Source organism: Pseudoliparis swirei, chromosome 3 (genome assembly GCF_029220125.1).
Source record: "Pseudoliparis swirei isolate HS2019 ecotype Mariana Trench chromosome 3, NWPU_hadal_v1, whole genome shotgun sequence".
Taxonomy (NCBI): Eukaryota; Metazoa; Chordata; class Actinopteri; order Perciformes; family Liparidae; genus Pseudoliparis; species Pseudoliparis swirei.
This window is the reverse complement of record NC_079390.1, coordinates 13,701,009-13,720,919: the sequence shown is the minus strand read 5'-3', so window position 1 is coordinate 13,720,919 and position 19,911 is coordinate 13,701,009. Positions and strand designations below refer to the sequence as shown.

The 19,911-nt window shown below is 44.3% G+C and overlaps 2 protein-coding genes across 2 annotated transcripts; one reads left to right on the top strand and one right to left on the bottom strand.

Moving 5' to 3' along the window:
- The first annotated feature begins 7,562 nt into the window (after window positions 1-7,562).
- Window positions 7,563-15,730, top strand: rps6kb1a (ribosomal protein S6 kinase b, polypeptide 1a). Its single transcript, XM_056407803.1, has 15 exons — window positions 7,563-7,889; window positions 8,717-8,760; window positions 8,929-9,049; window positions 9,499-9,567; window positions 10,112-10,259; window positions 10,464-10,521; window positions 11,190-11,290; window positions 11,409-11,499; window positions 11,598-11,688; window positions 11,807-11,914; window positions 12,016-12,078; window positions 12,244-12,321; window positions 12,415-12,522; window positions 12,929-13,041; window positions 13,425-15,730. The coding sequence occupies exons 1-15, from the start codon at window positions 7,818-7,820 to the stop codon at window positions 13,660-13,662; spliced, it is 1,503 nt and encodes a 500-aa protein (XP_056263778.1). The 5' UTR covers window positions 7,563-7,817; the 3' UTR covers window positions 13,663-15,730.
- Window positions 15,731-15,881: 151 nt separating this feature from the next.
- rnft1 (ring finger protein, transmembrane 1) lies at window positions 15,882-19,911 on the bottom strand. The gene is made up of 9 exons (XM_056407815.1): window positions 19,747-19,911; window positions 18,690-19,153; window positions 18,528-18,604; window positions 18,349-18,449; window positions 17,934-18,087; window positions 17,666-17,824; window positions 17,507-17,572; window positions 17,328-17,429; window positions 15,882-16,926 (listed from the first exon to the last, which is right to left on the bottom strand). Exons 1-9 carry the CDS (start codon window positions 19,770-19,772, stop codon window positions 16,792-16,794), a joined length of 1,284 nt encoding a protein of 427 aa, XP_056263790.1. The 5' UTR covers window positions 19,773-19,911; the 3' UTR covers window positions 15,882-16,791.

Sequence of the window (19,911 nt, the reverse complement as noted above, 5' to 3'; positions counted from 1 at the left end):
ATCCAACGGTATGGACTTCACTCTGCAGCTGACTTTATCCTGAGGCGCTGAGTGCAGCTAAAGCACAGCTTTACATGTCAATGCAGGTTTCTGTCATGACACGATGCCATCTCACAGATATTACACAGAAATGTCTCACACTGTCTTGCAAGCATGCCAATACTGTGACTGCGTAGTGTGCAATTTCTGTCGAAGATGCAAATTAGGCAACACTTCAACTGGCATCCCGGATGTGTAAAGAGAACTGGATGCAGAGTAGAAGGCGACGCCTATCAACTCTGTGAGCAGGAACCAGTTTGACATTTTGGGAAATGTGCCTACTAATATTCTTTTCGAGAGTTAAATGATCCCCCGTCTCTGATCGGAGCATCCTTATTTGTTTAAGTCAGATACCAAAAGAGAAAAAACATGTATTTTTAGATGTAGCTTTTTTCTCTGATATCAGAAACATATGACATGACTGTTACCAACTGAAGCTCTCAGCCTTTATTGCAGTGCAATCACAGCTAATTTTAGTCTCCTCCACATACTCTGCATGAGGCCTGTTTACCTCATGCAGCGCGGTTGGTTGTATGCAGCGGGCCCATCAACGTGGTCCAAACAACCACAAAGAGCAAACAGAACCAGACACATCCACGCCAGACTACACAGCAAACACACTGTGCTCCCAGCTCATCTGCACGGCCTTCTCTGCAGTGAAATTCCACCCAAATGTAAGTTTGCTGCATTAACCTCACCTGGGCCACACTCCCACTTTTTTACGTTACATATTTGATGCTTCCAACGATTTTTTTCTGCATCTGTTTGATCTGCCATGTCTGTGTTTTACCTCCACGGAAACAACATCCTTTGAATACCAAAAAGGGGAATTTCTTGATGAGGAGACAGGACTGTGTGTGCAGACATATTCATCCCACACACTAACAGGCTTTTCTAGAAATAGAAAGAAAGAAAATTGTAAGGCCTCAATTATCAGGGCTTGACTTTATTTCTGAATCCAACATTGTTGTTGACAATCAGAAATGACTGCATACATTTCAGTGAGAAAACATCTTTAATATGACCTTTCCCTTTTTAAGCTCATTCTGTTATTCCAAACTCTAATGAACATAACAACATGTATATACATGAGCTGGGAGCTTCAGTTCCAGTTCTGCTTCCCAATGGACTCACTTTTCCTTCGTGGAGTTGCTTTAGACCAGTGGTCCCCAAACTACAGCCCGCGGGCCGAATTTGGCCCGCCTCCACATTTGGACCGGCCCCCTGAACAATACCAGAGACGCGTTCCGATTTATTATTTTTTTCACCTGGCCCGCTGCCGTTGAGATTGCAGTGAGACGCGGAGAAAATGTGAAGTGGTGCTCTTCGCAATAAAACATCTTTGATGGACGTGTCGCGTCTCGGCCAATCAGCGTTCAGATGTCCACAGCGTTTGGGAAGTTAGGTTAGCTTGAATGTTAGTCCGCTACATCTGCTGCTGTCACGCTGCACGGTGTAGCGATACTAACAAAGTACCCGTACGTTATAAACGATGTGATTTAGCATAATTTTAGTATCGATACTTCATTAAAAGAGCGCACGATCAGAGCGCACACACTGCTCCGCTCCGTGTGTGCGCCCCCCCCCGGCCCTCCAGCAGACAAGGGAAACGTTATGTGGCCCTCTCAGGAAAAAGTTTGGGGACCCCTGCTTTAGACCATGGGTCTCAAACTCGCGACAATATTTCATTGCTGCGAGTAGGCAAGAGAAGCCTATGTTCTGAAGAACCGTTATTAATAAAGATTGAGAAGATTGGATCAGTTGTGCTTTTGTTTGGAATACTTGATGAGGCCCAGCCTCACCCAGACTACATCTCCAGCGGCCCCCAAGTGAGTTAAATTTGAGACCCCTGGTTTAGACATTTAAACATAAAACATTTATGGTTAAAATGGCCAAAATCCAGCACAGCTAAAATGACGTGTGTACACATCAGTTATAGACACGTCAGTAATATTATATATATATATATATATACATATATATATATATTAATATGTATATTAATATATGTATATATATATATAGATATTATAGCTGAGCCCATGAGACTACTGGCCCTTTGAACAACACATACATAGAAGGGTTTACAGGGACTACTTAGATTAAATATCTGGCTTTAAAAACATACTGTCTATTCAATAGACACGATGTTTTTAAAGCCAGCTATTTAATCTAAGGTATGTGACAGAAATGATCACAATAGACTGTATTGTGATCATTTCTGTCAAATACATGCTGCTGTTTAGTTAAAGGAGAACACCTGCCATTTTAATAGTTTAATATTATTTACACGGCAAATGAGCATCATAAAAGACAAACAGATATGGGAGGCTTTCTGAAGGTATTGATACTTGTTGTCCACACAGAGAACATTCACTTTGCACAAGTCTTTGTGCCGCAGTAAACGTGTATCCATTCAAGAAAAAATAAAGAAAACACACACCAAGATGCTGACAGCTTTCACCCTCCATTTTATATTAATGACCTGTCATATTAACAACGTCCAAACAGGAGAAGACAACGTTGATATACAAAATGCTTTTGAATACCGACCCCAAGCTATCACACGGACCCACAACAGAGCCCCAGGACTTTCTAACAGGGTCTGTCCTTTTTTCAACATAAACAAAGCTAAACAAAACAGAGAACACACACAGAAAAACATATTTCCTTACCCAGTGCAGCTGGTTTTGATCACTGGGCAATCAAAGTAAAAAAACTATCTGATGGACTTGAGGCGGCGTTCAAAGTAACGCCGCCCTGCAGGGGTCCTGTCCCGAGCCTCTTGGGAGCGGGACCCCCCACAACAAAAGAAGCTGTGGTAAAGCTTGACCTTCTAGCTCTTAGACTGAGGACCTAGTGGGAATTTCAACTGTAATCATTGTCACCTTTACTAAATTATGGTGGAGATCAAATACGGTTTAACAATGATTCATTTCATTGATGTGCCTTGCTGCACCTCCAACAGGTTTTCCTGTTTCCCCCATTATCATTATGAGTAATCATACCCTTAGATTCGGGAAAACAACTGACCTAAAGAGGGGGATTGTTTCCCCCATATCTTTGTAAAAACCCTGCACATGACTTGTGTCAGGATTCAAGATTATTGTTGTTCTGTCACAGCAGGTGAGCTGCTGTTATTTGAGGGGAGTGTGTTGCTTTCTGTCTTGGATTAACTTCTTAAACTCCTTCATGTAAATAAAGTGTTTTTGGTTGGAGTTTTCTTTCTTCACTTGGATGTTTTACTGCGTAGAGTTTGACACTACAAGGGGGATCTGTTCACCCTCCCCTAAAACACACAAGTTTGATGATGCATAGTCATTTTGTCAGTACCTTAGATGGGACAAAAGTGCTGCGATAAAGTGTATCTATGCAGGCAGATATTAGGATGAATGGCTTTCACACCCTGAAGAGGATTGCCTCTTCCTTGCTGCCACCTACTGGTAAGACATGGGATCTGTAGACAGACCTAACAGGGATATGACTGGAAAGAACCCACCTCAGCTTGAGACTTCACTTCTTCTACTGTATAGTGTAGCCCAAAAACAGGTATTTTTCACGTTGAACATTGTGACTTGTCCTAGTCGGAAATGCATGGGTGTTACTAATAACCCATCAGTGTGACACTGAGCCAGCATGGCATGCATAATCGCAAGACCATGAAACTGAAGCAGCTAAATGGAACGCAGCCGTCACTAATTTATTATTTATATCTGTGCTTTTCTTAATGTGACATGTCAAGCTGTCCTATTGATCAATTCAGCTGCAAAACATATGTATGAATCAATGTGATCAGATATGAAGATTCTTGCTATTAACATTACTATATTTCATTGTAACGAAACAAATCAAAGTCAAAGTCAAAGTCAGTTTTATTTGTCAATTTTCCATATGTGCAAACATACAGAAGATCGAAATTGCGTTTCTCTTCTGTCCAACATAAAGTGAATTGTGCAACATATAGACAACATAGAGTGCAAAAATAGTAAAAAACTTGTGAACATATAGACAACATAAAGTGCATAGACAACATAAAGTGCAAAAATAGTAAGAAACATGTAAACATATAGACAACATAAATTGTGCTAGCAGCATTCAGACATGTGAGTCTGAGAGAGGACGGAGTGGGAGGATGGGAGAGAGTTCAGCTTCCTGACAGCCTGGTGGATGAAGCTGTTGGACAGCCTGGCGGTGTGAGCCCGGAGGCTCGCATCTCCTCCCAGAGTGCAGGTGGCTGAAGAGACCGTGTGAGGGGTGGCAGGGTCACTCACAATCGAGGTCGCTTTGCGGGTGAGGCGGGTGTTGTATATGTCCTGCAGGGATGGGAGGGGGGGGAGTGAGGCACCCATGATCCTTCCAGCTGCCTTCACTATGCGCTGCAGGGCGTTCCTGCTGTGGTCTGTGCAGCTTCCGCCCCACACAGTGATGCAGTTGGTCAGGATGCTCTCGATGGTGCCGCGGTAGAAGGTGCACATGATGGATGGGGGGCTCCCTGCTTTCCTCAGTTTCCGGAGGAAGTAGAGGCGCCTCTGTGCTTTCTTTGCCAGCGATGTAGTGTTGGCTGTCCACGAGAGGTCCTCACTGATTTCCACCCCAGGAATTTGGTGCTGCTGACCTGCTCAATGTCCGCACCGTTGATGGTCAGTGGTGGGTGATGGGTGTGGCCTTTCCGGAAGTCAACAACGATCTCTTTGGTCTTGCTGTTGTTGAGCAGGAGGTTGTTGGCTCCGCACCACGTGGTCAGAAGGTTGACCTCCTCCTGTAGAGGGTCTCGTCATCCTTGGTGATGAGACCTATCAATGTTGTGTCGCCTGCAAACTTGACCATGTGATTGGTGCTGTAGCTGGTTTTGCAGTCGTGAGTCAGCAAGGTGAAGAGCAGGGGACTGAGCACACAGCCCTGAGGGGCCCCTGTGCTGAGTGTGATGCTGCTCGAGGTGTTGTTGCCAACACGTACTGCTTGTGGCCTCTCACTCAGGAAGTCCAGCAGCCAGTTACACAGCGAGGTGTTGAGCCCCAGCTGGTCAAGTTTGCAGATTAGTTGTTGTGGGATGATTGTGTTGAATGCTGAGCTAAAGTCTATGAACAGCATTCTTACATAGGAGTCATTTTGTCCAGGTGGGTGAGGGCTGGGTGGAGAGCAGAGCAGATTGCATCCTCCGTGGACCGTTTGGCCCGGTATGCAAACTGGAAAGGGTCCAGAGTGGGGGGGAGAATGGATTTGATATGCGACATGACTAGTCGTTCAAAGCACTTAATGATTATGGGGGTCAGTGCCACTGGACGATAGTCGTTGAAGCAGGACGGAGTGGATTTCTTTGGCAGAGGTATGATGGTGGTTACCTTGAAGCATGATGGAACAACAGCTTGTCTCAAAGAAGTATTAAAGACATCCGTGAAGACGTCCTTAAGCTCCTCTGCGCAGTCCTTCAGCACACGACCAGGGATGTTGTCTGGACCTGTTGCCTTGTGGGTGTTGATGGACGAGAGTCCTCTTCACGCTGGCAGCAGACAGGCACAGAACCTGATCATGGGGAGGGGGCGGAGTCTTGTGTGGACGAGTGCTGTTCTGTGCTTCAAACCGGGCAAAGAAGCTGTTGAGGTTGTTTAGCAGAGAGATGTTGCTGTCGCAGTTCTGTGGCGTGGGTTTATAGTCTGTGATGGTCTGAATGCCCCGCCACAGGCTGCGTGTGTCTCTGCTGTCTTTAAAGTGCCGGGTTATCTTTTTTGTGTAGGAATTTTTGCTTTCCTGATGCCGTGGGACAGGTTGGCTCTCGCTGTTTTCAGGTCCGTTTCGTCCCCAGCTCTGAAGACCCTATTTCTAGTCCTCAGCAGCCGATGGACTTCCCCTGTTAGCCACGGCTTCTGGTTAGCCCGAGTGGTGATGGTCTTTACATGGGTCACATCATCAATGCACTTGCTAATGTAAGAAGTAACAGTGTCTGTGTACTCCCCAATGTCAGTGTGGTCGTTGTATGTGGCTGCCTGTTACAATACTTTGCTGCTCTAGTTCTTTCTATTTCCAGTGATCACTGGTCAAATATTTTTTTTAAACCCATCTAAGTATCCTCAGCTCCAAATAATAATAATAATAAAGTAGTTTTATTCCAGATTCAGCATTGCACAATTTTCCAAGTGTATGTATGTACAGTATGTGTGATGCTGAAACCAACATACATGTTGTCCCACAGGATTACTTTATGACATCACAAAGTTGCACTGTTTGAATAGAGAATTATTCACTCACACACCGCCTATGCGTTATAAGGAACTTGATGTAATGATGTTTCACATTTAAAGACAACAGCTACAATAATTAGTAGGACATTTTCAAATGCTCCAAACACAACTCACTCAATACTAAAATAAGAAAATAAAACATTAATTCATAATTGTTATGCTGTATTTGCATGTATTGAATACCATGTGTAAAAGCAAGATATATAATATGGTACATGCGGAAACTGAAATGGCACAGATGGTGCCTAATTTGCCCATTTTGGAGACCTCACCTAAACTGTCTTTACGAGGCTCTAATTGTGTTCTGCTTCACTTTGTACTCTTCAGATAGATACTGTGCTATGATTTTGAGGAAGAGTAAACCTTCCAGCTGCATAATTTCAAGGAGATACTCATAATAATAATAATAATAAGTGCTTTTTACAAGGCAAATCTGAAACGTGTACATGTGTGCGGAGTGCCATATTCATTTAATCTTAACGAGTAACATATAGGCTGATATTTACACATCTGTGAAGTATTCACTGCAGTGTTTCCTTTTTATTATAACCAAACTTATTTAAATAGCCCTTGTGGTAGGGGAGATACACTTTGTTTAGTATAGGTATGCAAACCTTCACAATTGTTGTGAAAAATGGCTTGGGGGTCAAAACTATATGCTCATGCCAGTGCTGGAGGAAGTGTTCAGATCCTTTAGTTAATTACCACACTGTTAAAAAATACTATGTTATAAGTCAAACTGCTGCATTGGAAATGTAACTTGAGTAAAAGTATGTAGCTGAACAGACAAATCTCCCCTGTGACTATATCATTAGATATCACTAATGTATTAATGTAAAAGCATGACTTTTTTTCTTGTAGTTGGTTGAGGTGGTGCTATTTTCAAACTCTTTTGTGTAGGACTACAACTTATGATGATCTTTTTATTATGGAATGATTTGCTGCTTATTTATTGATTGATTCTTTGGCTTAAAACAATTTGAAAATAGTGACAAATAGTAACGAATCGACTAATAGGTTCAGATGTACTTGCACACACTGTTGGGAATATTAAGAAAGAAAGAAAAAAACTATATTTAAAAACCTATTTGTATAATATGAATGCACACAAAAAATGTAATTTGTGAATTTCAGTTTTTTTAAATACTTCTGATGATTTTAAAATTACAATATTTCAGAAGGTGTCAGAAAATACTCAAGTTAAGTACCTTTCTTACTGAAGTACTTTAAGTGAGTAATCCTACTCAGTTGTATCCCACCACTGAGCAAAGTCTTGCAATGCTTCTTTTCTGAGTGAGGTTAAGGCCTCGGTCATTAGTTGTCACTTCTCCTCTAGTTAGTCTCCGAGCCCACCGGGCCGAGTAGTGCCGGTGGCCGACACTAGAGGCTCCTCCGCTGCCTGGCGCGCGCCTTGTTCCGTTAGCTAGAGGGTAGCCCAATGCTTTCCGCTGTAGCCGGTTGTTACGGGGATGGTTCTCCCATGAGGCGGGAGAGCGGGACTGCGTTTTCTGACTAAACACCAAGCGAAGTGCCGTGGTCATGGCCGGGGTTTTCGACATCGATTTGGATCAAGCGGACGAGAATGTGTCTGACGACGACCTCGAGGACGTGGTGAGTTAACGTGAACGTCGAGGCTAACGCCGCTGCTGTTAGCCGGTTAGCACGCCGAGGCCTGCGGGGCTAGCGCCACTGACCAGGCAGGTATCCGTTTATGGACATGTCGCCGTTCACCTCTTTCCCACGGAATTAAGCAGTGTCCCCATTACACGGTGGTTAGTCGAGATCTGGTTGCATTCCCCTGAATTTTAAATGTTGTCCGAGCACAGTTCAGTTTCATCCCGTCTCGGTTTAGTACAACCGCGTAATTAGAAGTGTTGACGCCGGACAAGTTGGTGTTTCACGGCATGTGTTCAGGAAACCACCGCTCGAGCGCACATGACGTTACCCGGTGAGGGCACGGACGCCACTACGGCAGCAATGTGTGGTCGGAGGGGGAAATGGATAACGACGCCAGAAACAACGCAAGCCGAACACAAACGGAACCATAAGTGACCCGTAACGTCGCGTTACATTTCACCGGGCGTCGCTAACTAATGATACACGTCCGACAATGGAGTCAGCGGTCTGACTGCTGCATTAGTCAGCTGTAGAGATGTGACGTTACGGGACAGTGTCGGACGATTCGTGGTTGTTGTTTATTTACACGCACACACACACGCGGGCTCTTCGCAAGTAAACGTTCAGGAGAAGCTGTGTGTCTACTTAACCAGCTAGTCAGTCGTAACGTTACCGGTTTACTTAAAGTGAACTGACGCTAGGCTCAATTATTGGGGAAGGAAATCATGAACACTGAAAGTAAAAAGCAATGTACCGTCCACAATATGATCTAGATGTCAGCTCGGGTCGGTGGGTTGATGCCCCGTGCCTCTTGTTTTCAGGGCCAGCTCAGTGAGTGCATGGACCAGTGCAGTGGCTTTGACTTGTAAGTACAACAGAACTATACCACCAGTTCACTGGGGCAACTCAGTCCTAACGTTATATGATTGTTTCTCACATTGATAAATAATATTGCTGTGTCTTTTAAATTGTAAATGCAATGTTACGTGATTGTTTTAAATGTGATTTTCTTTTACTTTTTTTGTTTTGCCAGTAACATGGATGACTGTGAGAAGTTTGAAATTTCAGAGAACAGCGTTAACAAGGGAACAGAGCCGATCAGGCCTGAATGCTTTGAGCTGCTCAAAGTTTTGGGGAAAGGTGGCTATGGAAAGGTAAGGCATCTCTTTGGAAAAAACTTGTGAATTATGATGTAACACTTGAAATGTGAAGGTTGGATACATATATTATTTACACACAAGTGCCAGGCTGTACAGTTGGTTGTTTTGAATTCTCAGTGGGCATTTTATGGGACCTTTTCACATTAGTTCCCTGAAAAGTTTGGAAAATACCACTTTGTCATTTGCATTTGTCTCTAATAATTTCCATGAATTTTCCCTCCATGACAAAGTGCTATGGTACCTGTAGGTCTTGAATTAAATTAATTTTATCAGCAGGAATGTTGAACTGATAGGAAGTATGGAAAAGAACGTGATATAATATCGATTGTTATCTGTGTGGTATTTAATAATGTCTTGAATCTACCTTGGTGAGGATACAAGGTGCAGAGACCCGTGTAAATGTTTATAAATTCTGCTGGATGTGATGTGACATTTTTTAACAGGTGTTCCAGGTTCGGAAGGTATCGGGTTCCACCTCCGGGAAGATATTCGCCATGAAAGTTTTGAAGAAGGTGAGTGAATGGGCCGGTTTAGTTCAGTGAGGATAATCTCACTCATTTTAGAGAGCAACTCAATTGCGTTCATTGTCTACCAATTAAAGGTGGGCCTATCTGCCCCCTATAGAGAGTACTGTAGTACTCCGTTAGAGGAATGGTCTCTGCATTATCTTATCCACATGGAAACAAAGACGAGTGGCGTACATCTCTGAAGAATGAGCACATTAGATACTCCCAGTCACCTGTATGTCGCTGGGCCTTCTCTGGTGGAGGCTGATTCCCATGGAGCCTCAGCTCGACCGCCTCTCTGCAGCCGACACAGAGCCAATGTCAGTTTTGGCTTGAGTAGCCAGCTCATATTCCCTGAAGCGTGAGGTTTTCTTCGGATAATGACTGTTTATTGGCTCCATGAGACTTGACTGTAGCTACCCACCTGCTGCGTGATAATCGCTCTGCTTCTGCAGCTGATGTCGAAGCTTTGAAACTAGCTAATGGGGTCAAAGTTGTTCTGAACAGCTTCACAGCCCGACTTGCTGCGTGCCGTTCTGTCCCCTGCCAGGCCATGATTGTGCGTAATGCAAAGGACACAGCTCACACCAAAGCAGAGAGGAACATTCTGGAGGAGGTGAAGCACCCTTTCATTGTGGACCTCATCTATGCCTTCCAGACTGGGGGAAAGTTGTACCTCATCCTGGAGTATCTGAGCGGTGAGCATCGCTAGGACCGAGTAAACACACATTACAGCACACACACACACACCCCATGCATACACCCACTTGAACATTTTACAAGCTTGACAAATGGAGTGTGCAACAGATATTGGATGGGCGTTTTTATTTTTTCCCCAAAAATGTGTGTCTCCTTTTCCACTGTGGATAATCATGACTTTACTTTATATGTGGTGAGTGCAGGTGGCGAGCTGTTTATGCAACTGGAAAGAGAGGGCATCTTCATGGAGGACACAGCCTGGTGAGTTAGCCGGTCTGTCACCAGGAAAGCCGTAACCATCTGAGATAACAACAGCTGGGAGCTGACTAATCTACAGCGTTTCTGTTGGTATCCTGAGAAACTAAATAGACAAGTCAAATCTAAATCTTATTGAATCTTTTCAACCCCTTTCCCACTCAGTGTGTTTGTCCCCATATTGTTTGCAATATAAACCCATTTCCAGATGGCAACAGTATGGGCATCTTAACAAACACCCATCGTTGCCCGTTGTCGCTACAAGGTCTTTTATTGCTGACGGATGTACAGGTCAGATACGGTCTCGGTGTGTCGGACTGATGCTGGCAAACTCGTTTCGGGGATTCTAAGTGGGAAGCGTTTCGTTTCGTAAAAACGGGCAGATATGTGCCACTGCCTCTGAGGTGGTCACTTTGGAACGGGAACAACATGCTTGTGGTATCTGATGACCTGTTTTATAAATAAAACATCCTGTAGATGAAAGCGTGAATTACATGAGCCAATAAGGGTGTGTAATATTCCCAGAATAACCTCAATGACATTGAGAATAATGAATAACACCTAAACTGCAGATCACTGACTGAGTGGGATATTCACATACCTAGATGATCAGAAACCGATTACCTTGATGTCATTGACGGTTTGCTCAAAGTGTGACCTGCGTCTATTGACAGTTTCTACCTGGCCGAGATTTCGATGGCGCTGGGTCACCTGCACCAGAAAGGCATCATCTACAGGGACCTGAAGCCTGAGAACATCATGCTCAACGACAACGGTACACAAACCTGAAGGGTCCCTCACAAGACAGGGAATATTATGGAGGGGAAAAAACAATTATTTCTACATGGTAGTTTTTTTCCTCGTGTTCTCACTTTGATCCCTTTTCCTTCTAGGACACGTGAAGCTGACCGACTTCGGTCTTTGCAAAGAGTCCATCCACGATGGAACGGTCACCCACACTTTCTGTGGCACTATAGAATACATGTATGTACATGCATGATCCCCGGCGCATGCACATTTCCCACTTCCTTCCCAGTCTGGTGTATCTGCTGTATCGTGGTTATTCCCTTCTCCTTCCTCAGGGCTCCGGAGATCCTGATGAGGAGTGGACACAACCGAGCAGTGGACTGGTGGAGTTTGGGAGCGCTTATGTATGACATGCTGACAGGAGCAGTAAGTGCACACTAATCAACCCCATAGTCTCATCGCTAAAGGAAGTACAACTAGTTGTTATTCCATGTCGGAAGCTACTGTTGCCAACTGTCGTTTGGGTCCTGCTACTTTTTCATAGCCCCCGTTTACCGGAGAAAACCGAAAAAAGACGATTGACAAAATCTTGAAATGCAAACTCAGCCTTCCGCCTTACCTCACGCAAGATGCCAGGGACCTCCTGAAAAAGGTGCGTGATGTTTGGCCTTCCTTCTGCTTCATGCTTTACTCAACTCTCATTCCTCACCTCTTGAACAAGAAGACTGAGTCTCCAAGCCTTTTCTCTTTCAGCTGCTGAAACGAAATGCTTCGTTGCGTCTCGGGGCCGCACCAGGAGATGCTGCCGAGATCCAGGTAAATCCATCCGCTGGAAGTTGCGTCGCTACAGTATGTATGCAGTGTGTTCATGTATTCATCGGGGTCTCAAAACAATATCTCTGAAAATGAGAGCGCCTGTTGGAAAACCTTGTGGTGGTCATAAAATAATAAAATCCCTGCTGCCGTCATTGTATTTCCAAGGCCCACCCATTCTTCCGTCATATAAATTGGGATGACCTCCTGGCTCGCAAAGTAGAGCCTCCATTCAAACCATACCTGGTAAGTTTGCATTTCTTTTCAAGCAGCCACATTGTCCGTGACCACTCCTCTGTCCCTGCTAGATGATTACTTGCCGTGCTATTTTTTTGTCAGCAATCGGCTGATGACGTCAGCCAGTTTGACTCCAAGTTCACCAGCCAGACTCCAGTGGACAGCCCTGACGACTCCACGCTCAGCGAGAGTGCCAATCAAGCTTTCCTGGTGGGTCAATGGTGCTGACCTCCCAGCAAACAGTGGGCCTTTTCTGTCTCGCTTTCTCGATTTTCCAGAATTGTTCACAACAAATTCTATCAAAGCAGATTTGGGATTGAGCGTCTAAAGCAAAGTGTACTCTTGCACTTTGCTATTTCTGTGTTGTCTGCAAGCAAACATACAAACAGAGGCCATGTCTGGACACAATGTGTTTTATTTCCTTGGTAGGTCTTTTAATGCATCCCATCTGGTGTGTTGGCTTTCCTGGAAGCTTCTCTCACTGTTCCACCACATTGCATGAGATGGTTTACTCAGGGTTTCATTGCTCATCATCAGCTGTGGGTTGTTTTTGGAAAGATGGTCTTTTGAAGAGGAGGACTCAGACCTCTCTGTGTTTTTGCCACCCCTCCCCCAGGGTTTCACATATGTAGCCCCATCTGTGCTGGAAAACGTCAAAGAGAAGTTCCCGTTCGAGCCAAAGGTTCGCTCACCACGGAAGTTCCCAGGAAGCCCCAGAACACCTGTGAGGTAACGGCAAGTCTTTTTTTGTCTCGTTGAAGTCAGTCTGTTGTTTACTGATTTTTTTTCCACCCAACATAGTTCAGACCTCCGTGTAATGTAACGGTGAAAATGTAAATCTCTGGACCTAAACAAAGCTCCTTTCCAACAGCACAATAGGAATGTGTTTGGTCAGTGGTGTTAATCTTGAGTTGAATTTGAGATAAAAAGAGAACACTTACTTGTCAGGCAGATGAAGAAAATTGCTATTCAGTCTGAATATACATTTGTCTGTAGGTTGGTATGTTTAATCACTGAACAGACGCATATGATTTGCTCCGTGACCTTCTAAAAATACGGACTGATGCCTCGCAGACAATAGTGTTTCACATATCCATTTATTATTTCCACAGTCCGGTGAAGTTTGTAGGAGGGGACTGCTGGCCCCGGGGACCCATGGCCACTGGCCGCACTGTGGAGCAATCTATGGAGGAGTCGTCGGTGGAGCAAATGGACATAAGCGGCAGTGGTTCTGAGGCCTCTGCGCCGCTCCCCATCAGGCACCCTTCAGGCATCAATGCGGGACCCTACAAAAAGCAGACCTACCCCATGAACTCCAAGCGGCCAGAGCATCTACGGATGAACCTATGACGCTCGGCTCGCCCTACGAACATTAGGACTCTTCTAATTCCTCGTCTTCTTCCTTTCTGTTTTTTTTGCTTTCAAAGAGACTTGTAGAATTATTTTTTGAATTGACTGACACTGTCAGTGCCGATCACCAGCTCTTCCAGCAGCGCCTTCCCGTCCCTCCTGACTCAGCTTGGCCACCTCGGGCTGAAGCGGATAATCAGCAGACAAGAGACTCGGGGGAAGTTGTGTGAGAGAGATGAAAGTTGACTTGCTTGTTGTTTGGTGTACTCTACTGGCTTTATGATATGATTTAATGGTGCTCTTTTATCCTCAAGTCTGGTGAATGTTAATTATAATGTTAGTGGCTCATTGCCTACGTCAGTGAGAGAATTTGGTTACGGGGCTTTTATTTCACCCTCAACATGGCCTTTTCTTTGTTGAGCAATCATCCTGTGAGAACTTGCAGGTTGCACGAGGTAGATTTACTGGACAACAATTCCACGATGAACACAGTGTTCCTTCATGTTTGAGGAAAACAATCAAATTGCCTTTGTCAATGGAGCGTGTGGTCGGGAGTCGGGGGAGCGCGAGTTACGGAAAAGCAGCTATAAAAAGACAGAAGTGAAACTTCAGCTGAAAGCATCACTTCCACCACAATTGATACAATTGGCTGACACTGCGTTACTTTGTCTGACTGGAGTGCGTTCTGCCAGAAGCCATGTCCAGTTTCTTTCTGTTGAATGTAAACTGACGATGCCTTTTTTCTTTTCTTTTCCGTAAATCTCCTGCGCTACTTAGCTCTACTGACCCCTGTAGCATTCACATTTTAGCTTGTCTATTCCTGCAGTCTCATTGCCCCAAAGGACACAGCCACACTGATGCCACTGCACTGCGTTGGTCAGTCGGTGTTCATGTCTTCCTGTATGCTTTTCGTGCATTCACAGCAGCCTGGCTCTGGTGGTCGGGGTGAAGCCCGGTTTGGGCTGAGCTGTAGGACTTGTTGCTGTGAAGCTGCTCTTTGAGCCTCCGGAGTGAAGCCATGCAAAGCTGCTCACGCTGAAGCTGACCACGCTGTCGGATGCAGAGTCCCTCAATGATAACTGAAAATGTAGCGGGTGAAAGTGAGCTTCAGAGTTTCTCGTTATCCAAACACTTTAGAGTTGAAGGAATTGACCAAACATCGGTCGCCGAAGTGTGTCGCTGGGTTGGACCGCAAGGTTCAAAGGTCAAACACGTTTTAGGTCATACTGTCATATTTACTCAAACTGACTGTTACCCACAATGATGCCCACAGAGACCGTTAATTCGTCCTGGTGTGTCGCTCCGTGTCCGTCTGAGCCAACTGGTTTTCTACTTCTACCGTTCCGGGATAACAATTGAGTTTAAGACCAGACGCTCCACTTTATACTCCGTTTTGTTAATTTGTTCCAATATTTATTTCAAGTGCCAATGTGTTTCCACTGTGTTGTTCACACTATGCAAACTATGTATTTATTATGTAGTATTATTTAGGTCAGGCAGCAGAGTGGGTTATTTGATTTGGTATTGTCAATTGAGATTTATTTTGCCATAACAATGATAATAAGCATGTAGTCTAATTTTTATTTCAACAGAACATGTCTTAGGCATTCTTGGATGCAACTTTTTTTAAATCCCAAACATTAAGGACGATTACCTAAATGACTTCCAGTATTTATTATCTCACTTGGTATCATATTGAAGGGGGACTGTCAGAAAACATTTTAATATCTTAGACTTGAACCTCAGTTTGTATTTTGCAGTGCTTAAAGAAAGGGCAGTGATGTTGTGGGGTGACTGGTGCTAAAACCAACGGTGTTCATTTCTTTGCTGTGCGGTCGGTCAGTTAGAGGTCAATACTTTTCGCCTGTTCAGGTGCAGTGAAGTCTCCTCTGCACTGAGTTGTTGGAGAACCATCTTAACAAGTTTACTTCAGGTGAGAAGCACCACCTGACTCGAGTGTGTTGAATAACAGTATTCCTGTTGCTGTTACCCCTGGATCTGCCCTTTCAGTTGGGGAATGTTAATATGCATCATGTATATGATGGTCAAAATAAAAGTCTCAAAGTAGCAGCAATGTGGCAACATCTGTTCATTTGAACTGTTCTCCGGAAGTCAGGATCTCCTCCTTCTAAACCTCGATAGTTTCAGATTGCCGCTCGAAGGTTTAGCTACTCAGCAAATAATTGATCCTGTTTGCTAGATAGAAAGAATCCCACACATTCAAATGGTAGAATTTTATTCAGATAGTTTATGCATCTAAATGGATAAAAATAACATTGAAATGATTTTGTCCATAATAAAATAGATATTTCTCCCAGTCTTTGGTATTTACAAAAACAATGCTGTCGCCTCCATAGAAAAATAATGTGTGAGAATTAGTCTCCCACGCTCAGTTGCATCTTTATCAGGCCATGGAAAGTAATGGGACCCAAAAGCCAAAGTGTTTATCATCACACGGTCCTACTTTAACCTGCCGTGGAGACATGCTGGCAAAGGTCAGGTCCGGGCCGGTTGATGTTAAGCTGTACTGGGCTTCCTCCAAGTCTTTGCAGTCCCGTTCAAGGTCAAAAATGCAGCTAAAGCAGAATTCAGAAAGCCCCCTTCAAACATTGATTATTACAAATAAGTCGCTTCCAAAAAAATGCAGAAATACAGGATAAGAAAGGGTTTTGTGTTGCATGTTTGTCCAAACGTGATGGAAGAGGAATATTTGAAATACTTTTTTATATATATATATATTCTCTAATGTTCCCATATTTACAAATAGCAGAAATTGAGGAAGTAAAACAATGTGCTGCCTAATCAGGAACGTTTATATCTAGAGTAAAGGTAAAAAAAGTCAAAACCAAAAAGGGGAAGAAGAAAAAATGTAAAAGAAAAATCACTTGTGGGCATGACAATCAACATTCTCTTGTCTGAGCGTGCAGGTACAAGTAGGGATGTGCTGGTAAATGCCTACTGTAGGTGCAGTGTGTGTCCTTACTGACCTCGGCCTGCAGGGAGCACAGCCCTTAGATGAGTCATTAAACAGTGTGTACAACATTACCGTCTGCGGGGTTTGAAAGCAACAGAAAATCACATTACATACAAGTTTATACCAATGCCCTGCACCCAAAAGCCCCTTATCGATCAATAAATCTGCAAGTGTGGAGATGTGGCTCCGTCCCGCCATTTGTAAACCTTCTCTGTGATCACGGTGCGGCAGAGAGGGCAGCTCTTCTCCCGGTTAAACCACAGGGCGATGCATTCGTCACAGAAGATGTGCTGCACAGCGGAAAAACAAGTCAGCACGTCCTGCACTGAGCATACAGGAGGAGATCTACGCAAGTGATGCACTACAGCTCATCTGATTCAGGAAAACAATGAGTCATATATTTAGATAAACATGGGTTATTATTACAGTAACTCAAACTAAATTGCAGAAGTAATACAAGTTATTTAAAAACATATTTCTTATTAGGTTGTCTCTTAATACTGCTTCCGCTCAACTTATTTATTAAGTTTTGATCTGACGAGCGACATTTCCTGAACTGCTGTATGCTGTGATTAAGTTTGATCTAAATCTATTGATGCCCACATGGCACAGCAAGCTGATCAGTACATGTCACATTCAAAATATAACTGATGATCACAAAGCCCCGCAGCACACACTTCTTTGGGTTTACCTGACAGATCAGAACCCGGGGCTCCCTGTACTCTCCCTGACAGATGGGACAGACGTCTCCAGCCTCGCTGCACTGACTCCTCGTGGCTGCTGAGCCAGTATGCTGAGAAACAAAGAACGCCTTGAAACAGCTGGTTACTGAACGTGACCATTTATCAAAGAGGTTTGTTTACCACTGACCTCGCCCTTTACCAATATCCTCACGGTTTTCAGGAAAGACGTCCATTGTCCGTACAACCCCAAAAGCTGAAAGAGAGAACAACAACAAATGTTGAATATAAATATACATTTTTAACAATAATACAAAGAAATATTACTGTTTAGTTTGACTAATCAGACCTTCAGTATGAGGTAAAGCAAAGCCAGCAGGACCCCCAGTGCGAGTCCAGGGGTACCGTCAACCTCCTGGTACGTGACCAGGTAGCGGAACCAAAGTGGGACAGGTGCCGTGGCCTGGTGGACCTGGCCCAGCTCCTCACTCAGCATCACCCACCGCCCCTGGAGACATTTAAACACACTAAGAGCTACTCAATCTGCACAGCATATACATAAGTTATTTATTGTCTTTTTTCTTCAACAATCCAAATGCGAAATCCCCCACTCTCACCTGGGTTCTGTATGTCACCAGTGAGGATGGCAGCAGCAGAATAAGGCACTTAATCCCCATAAAAATAAACTTTATTATGAAGTTGGTGATGCCGACAGCCCAGAGAACCTCCCAGAAACCCAGCGGCTCAATGGTTGGACTGAGGGAGATGAGGCTAGAAAGAGGGGGATAATCAGGTTAAATGGCACATTTTAGCGGTTCACTAAACTGCTGTACAGGTGATCAAATTCCTGCTGGATGACGGAGCTGCAGTAAAGTCACCCATAGTAGAAAGAAATGACCACAGGGCATTTCCGGCTGCCTACTCGCAACACACACACTTGTTGAGATTATAAGAACACGTCTTTAGTTACAGGAAATAGCCACCGTCACGATGTGGTGGCAAACTGATGGGAGGTGATGCATTAACTCATACCAATAGTGAAGGGTCTCTGGGAGAAAGGTGTAGTAAAGCAGGAGGGTGGAGGAGATCAGGAACAGTAGCAGCCATACACACTGCAGCTTTGAGTGACGGCCCTAGAGGAGAAACAAGCAAAGACATGGTTTAGGAAATCGAACAGTGATAAGGAATGTGTTCTCCTGTTCTCATCTTACCTGTAGAAAGACTTGAGTTTGAATGTTTTTATTCACATATAGAAAAGTTGTAAAGAGGCCAACCCCAATTGCTAGACCTGGTAAATGGAAAGAAAAGCATATCACAGTGCTGCATCTTGTGTTCACAGACGCAGCACTGGGGTTCGCTTCACTCCAACTCACCAAGAGCGTGTTGGATGACTAGTTTAAAACACACAATGACAAGGAAAGGAAGACTCTTTTGAAGCCAGCGGAAGAGACAGCGAAGCTCAGAAAAGGAGGTGCTGGGCTCCCCAGAGTCCAGATCGGGGTCGGGCGGGTCAAGGTCGGTCTCCGAATTCGAGTGGTGAGGCAGCCGGTTGTGTCCATGTGGCTGAGAATGGGAGTGGCTGTGGGAGTTGACTCGAGACCTTCTGGTTGATGCGCCACCACTGGACTCCCCGATCTTGCCGGTCATGCTCACCCGCACCTCATTGCTCTCTGGGTTGGCAGCAGCAGCACCAGCAGCACCAGGGGCCAGTGTCCTAGTAAGTTCTGGTTGCAGGATTGGGGTTACACCATTTCCTGTATGAGCGCCTCGCTCACATGCGTCAGGCTGCATCACAGCAGGAGACTCCCTCAGTTTCAGCGCTCTTCTGGAATCAATCCTTTGACAGAAAAGACACAACTTTTAAGTCACAAGTTGGACAATAGTTACTAATGGAAGTTGCACAGTTGTCAGTTAATCTCTGATACAGACAACCCCATGTTGTTATTGCAGGGCCTCGCATGTATCTTGTACAACACAGGTGTTGATGTCAATACTAAGGTAACCTTGTGATCATAATGTAAACTATTATGTTGAGTTACTTTAACATCTCTCCAGGGAGCAGTGTTACAATGGCTATATGGATCTTCTTTTACAGAAGTAATAACTTGTAGAGTGTCTAAACGCTGTCACGTGACACGTGAAGACAGCCATCGTGTGGTTTGAGTAACCGGGATCATGATATGGTGAACTAAGTTAAATAGTCAAGCAGTCAGTTTATGAATCATCCAGAACATCTCACCCAGGCTACGAGCGAACGCGTATTGACGTAAACTGAACTTTACGTCGGCCACGTCAGTAATTTCCAGGCAATAAACCCCAAAAGTATAGATAGGCGGACAAGACAACTGATCATCTCCTACACAGAGAACTGCAGCCGTTAGCTCGCGGCTAACAGATGCGTTTAATCAGGCCAGAAAAGCTTCAGCTCACCTGTCATTATCCACCCTGAGTTTCATGATAAGTTATTGGTCTCCATCTAACACAATGTCTACTTCGCCAAACTAAATATAAGCAAAAGTAAATTAAAAACAAAACTAAGCTGTTGTGTTTTAAGCTAAACCATAAGCAGGTCGTTCAGACATTTTAACGTCGTTT

Coding starts and splice junctions, on each gene's coding strand:
- rnft1 (XM_056407815.1), bottom strand. CDS start 19,772: ATGAAACTCAGGGTGGATAATGACAG. Junction 19,154..19,746: donor CTCAGGGTGGATAATGACAG/GTGAGCTGAAGC, acceptor TTTCTGTCAAAG/GATTGATTCCAGAAGAGCGC. Junction 16,927..17,327: donor CCCGGGTTCTGATCTGTCAG/GTAAACCCAAAG, acceptor TCCGCTGTGCAG/CACATCTTCTGTGACGAATG.
- rps6kb1a (XM_056407803.1), top strand. CDS start 7,818: ATGGCCGGGGTTTTCGACATCGATTTGGATCAAGCGGACGAGAATGTG. Junction 7,890..8,716: donor ACGACGACCTCGAGGACGTG/GTGAGTTAACGT, acceptor TCTTGTTTTCAG/GGCCAGCTCAGTGAGTGCAT. Junction 12,079..12,243: donor GAGATGCTGCCGAGATCCAG/GTAAATCCATCC, acceptor TGTATTTCCAAG/GCCCACCCATTCTTCCGTCA.